The 5678-nt window shown below is 34.9% G+C and overlaps 1 protein-coding gene across 13 annotated transcripts in view; it reads right to left on the bottom strand.

Annotated features, from left to right (window-relative positions):
- The window catches only part of LOC106882306 (C-Jun-amino-terminal kinase-interacting protein 4), a 233098-nt gene that overhangs the window by 180329 nt on the left and 47091 nt on the right, over positions 1-5678 (bottom strand). For all 13 annotated transcript variants that reach the window (XM_052973649.1, XM_052973657.1, XM_052973658.1 and 10 more), the window contains exons 3-4: positions 3189-3259; positions 2305-2396 (exon numbers count right to left, since the gene is read on the bottom strand). In XM_052973649.1, the coding sequence (XP_052829609.1) occupies positions 2305-2396; positions 3189-3259 (163 nt within the window). The remainder of the gene's footprint in view (positions 1-2304; positions 2397-3188; positions 3260-5678) is intronic.

Raw genomic sequence — 5678 nt, 5'->3', positions numbered from 1 at the left:
GAACAGTTTCAAGTTTAACTGCCTGAAACTGTAAGGACATCTGTTAACTTGACTGAAGAAAGAAGGCCATGAATGACCTGTCCTTTTTTTCCTGTCCACCTTTGTATTATCTATCTGTCCAAATGTTTTATTGTCCTCTATTGTGTTTTTGTTCCATTTTGGTATATATACACACATATATATATATGGGTAGATAGATACACAACTTCCCATTTTACATTATTCAAAATTTTTACTTGATACCTATATTAGAAAAAAATCTATATAGTCAAACTATAGCTTTAGTACATTACACAGAAAATATATATACTATATAATAAAATGTATATGAAGACATGACTATTTTTGTAAGTACTAGCTGTAAGATTCAGATTACAGAGTTACAATATTCATGCATTTCTTCAAAAGCATCATGAACTAAATTTGGAACATAGCCCTAAATTCTTAGGGAAGGTAACAACTATATCTATGGCACCTGCCTTAAATGAAACTAGTAAAGTTTTTAAAAAATAAAGAAGCAAGAAAAGAGATAAAATATTTCTCTAAGCAGCAACCACTGCACAATGGAAAGAAGTAGTAGTGCAAGTGGTAGTAATAGTAGTTGTAGTGTTTTCCAATTTGGGCACAAGCCCAGCTATTTTAATGGAGAGCTGGTTAGCTGATGCCATAAACCCTAACTCGTATTTATTCTATCAACCCCTGCAAAAGATTGACAGGCAAAATTGACCTCAGTAGTATTTGAAAGCAGAAACATGAAGAGCAAGAAGAAATGCTGCAAGGCATTTTTCTGACACAATTTTGCCAATCCACAGCCTTAAGAACAATTTAAATTGTTGACACAAGGACATATGTGATGAGGAAGGGATGAAGGGAATTAATACACTAAGCCCACACAAGTACTTAAGTAGTACTTTGGTTTATTGACTCCAGAAGAGTCAATAGAAAAAGTTGATTTCTGTGCTGTTTATAAGTCAAATAATCTGCGCCCTGGGTATGACTTTAAACCACATTCAGTAATGGAGCCTTTGTTCAACAGTTCCAGGATTTTGAGGAATGTTGAAGTACCACTGAGCCACTATTATTTCCAGGTCTATTCTGACACAGAGAAGTAGGACTTGTCAGGGTCCCAGCTATGGGCTAATTAGAAGGTTACAAAATTGCTTCTGGAAGGTCACTCACCAACACAGAACAGCTGCTCATCTAAAGAAAGTAATTCCATATGAATCCTACATCCTTATAACTACTTGGCCTGTAACATTTGTTGCACAAGACCAATACAAATTTGAAGAATGAAAGAGTAGGATTGGCTCTACACAAACCATGCCCACTATAATAGTAAACCCTTGTTGCCTTGTGGGGGTAATTTATTGAGTGTTCAACAAAAGGCTTTGGGAGGAAACCCTTATAAAAAAATCTGGAGTGAGGGGGCCTAAGGCAGATATGTATAGTTATACTTAAGCAATATCTAACATCTTCTGCAGCTCTCTGGATGCTGTAAACATTGGCTTTCTTTTATGTTCTATTCATGAGTGGAGAGATGGTAAGTGTACTTGAAGCTAAGCACTTGTTTCAGGAAACAGACCAAGCACAGCAGTGGTGTGTAAGTTGTCTCTGCAATACATTCGAACAATGACATAAAAGGCCAACAATGTGCAAGTCTAACAAAGCAGTCCTGCTATAAAGTATTTATCTCAAGATAAAAAGAAAAGAAATAACTATCAAACTGTTAACCAATTTAAACAACACATACATCACCTGATTATCAGATTGAGTCATGTGATGTAGTAAACACGCAAATCACGTGAAGCCTACAACTACCAGGTGAATGTTGTATCTTCACCTTTATTTTTACACTGCATTCACACTAAGGATTAATATCTGACAATCCTATTTATTCTTATAGAATAATACCAAAAACCTGGTGATTCCTTGTGGTTCACCCTCTCTTGAGACACCTTATTAGTGTCATTTGATTCATTCAGTAAACATTTACATGCAAGCTTTCAAAGAGAATCTATACTTCCTTGAGGTAAAAGACTGATGTCAGATATGGACTGCATGAAAATTTTCAAACCATCTCCAGATGTAACCCAAACCAATCCTAAATCACATGACCATCAAAAGATATAGTAAACATGTAGTTCATGTGAAGCATATAACACTACCATATAAGTGATGCGGGAGGGATTTGAATTCAAAACATTAAAGGGTGAACTAAATGTCTAAATAATATAAAACATTTAATCCAACACTGTTCCTGCCAGTCTAAAAATAGTAATAACAATGATAACAGGTTGTACATACTTTACACGAGGACTATTGGCAAGATCAGCAAGTCTGTCTGTGCCCATCACAATTTTAGCACGTTCCATATAATCCATATGAGTTCGGAACAACTGTACATAAAAGGAAATTAAAGAGAAATGGATTATATTTCTTATGTATGTATATTTCCTGTGCACTTATTTGCACATACAAATATATAAAGGATCAAATAACATGAAAAAACATGTAAGAATAAAAAAGTACAAAAAGGAGATCAGAAACTTGAAATAAATATAGCAACAGAACTAGAACAAAAAAATGTATCCATACATTGTTAAGTCTTTGATAATACAAGAAAGAATTTTCAAAAATATATGGTGAAATATTAAAATCAAAACAGTAACTTCAGTTTTGTTTTAAAAGTAGAAGTATTATATCAAGAGGTCAATAAATATCAAATTTTGTGATGTAGAAAATTAAAACATAGTAAAACAAGTGTCTCACTCAATGTCATTTCAACATTCTAGCAGAGGTAAAAAAATAATAAAAAAAAGGTGTTCTTTCCTTAACACTGCTCATCTCCATTGCTTAGCATGAAGACCAATTAGGAATTAACTAAATTTTAACTGATTATCACATGCAAATTCAAATATTCACTGTTCAAATTGGTAAGAAACAGAATAAGTGTTTCTGAGATACCAAGTCAGAAGTTTTAAGAGGAGAGTTTAGTCAATACCATCAGCCCCAGTATTATACTGGTACTTAAGTTTTGAGGATGAAAGACAAAACTGACCTTGGTGGAATATAAACTCAGAGCTGGAAGAAATACAAGGCATTTTGTCTGATGCCCTTATGATTTTGCTACTCTACCACCCTGAAGAGATAATACTAATAATAATAATCAACCAAAAGATCAGCCTTACCTCAGTATATCTCTCATGTAGTTTGCTGTATTCTTTCTTCATTTCTGCCTCTTTGTCCTCCAAACGAGAAACTAGAAAAAAAAAGTATGAAATAAACTATCAATTTATATTAATGGCACAAATATGACTGGTTATGAAACTTTCTTTGCAACCATGTAGTTTTGGGTTTAGTCTCCCAAAGATTGAAGCCTTGTGAATGGAATTGATGGAAACTACGAAAGCTTGTCGTGTGTGTGCATGTCCTAAACAGATATCCCTTAGTTTAAGCATGTGAGGACCAGCTGAATAAAAAATACATTACTTGAAAATTAGGTGGGGTTTGGTAAGGGCAGACTGTCCAGTTTTATCTAACCCATGTCAGCATGGAAAAACAAACGAGCACTCAGAGAGCGCAAACCTCTGCCAAGGCAACACCAAAGTCCTCTCAACAAATAGCCGGAGATGATTATTAAAATGAGAATATCTAAAATAAACTCAACAGCTCTCACAAACGAGAATGCTAAAAATGAACCCAACCACCCTCAAAAATTAAGTAAAAAAACCAGAAAAATAATCCAGAATCCTTGTCTGGTACCTGATTGATCCCAATGGTAGTCATGGAATGTGAAGGTGGGTGTGCGGGCCATGTTTGTAATGCTGTGTGTGTGTCGTCTGCAGTGGGAACAGGGATAGTTTTCTCTATAAAGGCCTTTTTTAGTCTATCCACTGACGTAGTGTCTTTACAACCATTAAGGTCTATAGTGAAAAATTTATCTGTGCGTGAAAGAAAACAGAAAGGACCTGCATATGGTGCTGTTAACAGAGGTTTAACAACATTGTTGTGCACAAAAACACGAATCCAAGAAGTAAAGCTTCCTTCAAGGCAGAGCTAGAAATGCAATTGTCAAGTAGGTAAGAGGCTTTAAACATGAGCAATATATTCAAAATTGTAAAACTGAAAATTGTCAAGGATAAATTAAATTTATTATTGTTATTGAATATGTTGGTATTATTCAATTTCTGAATGGTTTTGCTGCCATATGTTTATGTAGTTTGATTTCTTTATCCATCAGTTTCTTTGATAGAGATGTAAGTAAAATTAATAATCTTATCTTCTTGCCTTTAACCCTCCAACGCAGAGTATAGGCCACTTATAATTGAATTCCATGTTGCATAATTTTTCGCTTCTGTACTTATACTCTGCCATGAATGTCCCCCTTTCTCTAGTTCCTTTCGTGTTGATCTACGCCACAAGTTCTTAGGCCTACTCCTCTTTCTATATCCATCCGGATTCCGCTGTAAAGCACTTTTTGCTGCATTTGGTGTGTCTTTTCTAATTGTGCTACCAATCCACTTCCACTTTTTCTTAAATATTTGTTCTCTAATCGGAACTTAATTCGTTCTTTGCCATAGCTCCATATTGCTTATGTGTTCGAGCCATCTAATTTTAAGTATACTATGCAAGCACCTGTTGATGAATGATTGTATTTGCTTATTTGACTTAACTGTTGAAATGAAGAAAACAGTGAACGTATTAAACTAGAAACCGGTGAACTAGAGGATGTAGCTGAGTTTACGTATTTAGATAGTAAGATAACGTTCTCAGGCGGCACCGACGAAGATATTAAAACGAGAATAAGTAAGGCAAGGACAGCTTTCTACCTGTTAAAAAAAGTATGGAGCGCAAGTGTAATTTCAATAAAGAACAAAATAAGAATTTTTAACACTAACGTAAAAGTGGTGTTATTGTATGGGGCTGAGACATGGAGAACAACAGTTAAGTCAAATAAAATTAATAATAGAGAAATGAAAATAAAACTTTGGAACAACAACGCTGCCATAACTTGCGTGGAAACCATGAGCGTGCTTTCAAGGGAGAAAGACTTGAAAGTCAACGTAAGATTGTAATACTTCATGTAAGGTAAATATAATAATCCAAAATCTTTGTCCGGTACTAGATTGATCCCAAAATCTAATCAGTTCATAACAGTCACAAGGCCAAACATCCCTGAAAGTTTCATCCAAATCCATCCAGTCATTCTCGAGATATTTTGTCCACAGACAAACAACACCACCTTCATTAAGGAAAAGGTAATGATAAGGCTGATGCATATAACATTAAGCTGTGCCAGAGACCGATATATTTATGATATACTGACATTAAATCCCAAATTCATTTGATGCCATGAAACAGGAGCTAAATAATGAGAGAACAGCCTGAGGGACTATTCGTTTTAGGAAAGAGAGAGAGAGGGAGAGGAGCCACACTCTTCTAATACTGTTACAATATTTCCTCCTTTCCATTATGGTTCTTATCCTCAACCCAAACAGTTTAGAAACTATCAGTCAATCACAAGTAGCATCTCCAGATGATCTGGTATCTATTACTGATGCTAGTCAATCGCAACTATTAAGGTAGTTACCTAGATAGAGTGTGGCATTGAAGACTATAGTGTTGTATACAGAAACATGAGCAATAAACCTTCAAGATAATATGCCAACCTGTCACAT

Source organism: Octopus bimaculoides, chromosome 16, assembly GCF_001194135.2.
Source record: "Octopus bimaculoides isolate UCB-OBI-ISO-001 chromosome 16, ASM119413v2, whole genome shotgun sequence".
Taxonomy (NCBI): domain Eukaryota; kingdom Metazoa; phylum Mollusca; class Cephalopoda; order Octopoda; family Octopodidae; genus Octopus; species Octopus bimaculoides.
This window is presented reverse-complemented; position numbering and strand designations above follow the sequence as displayed.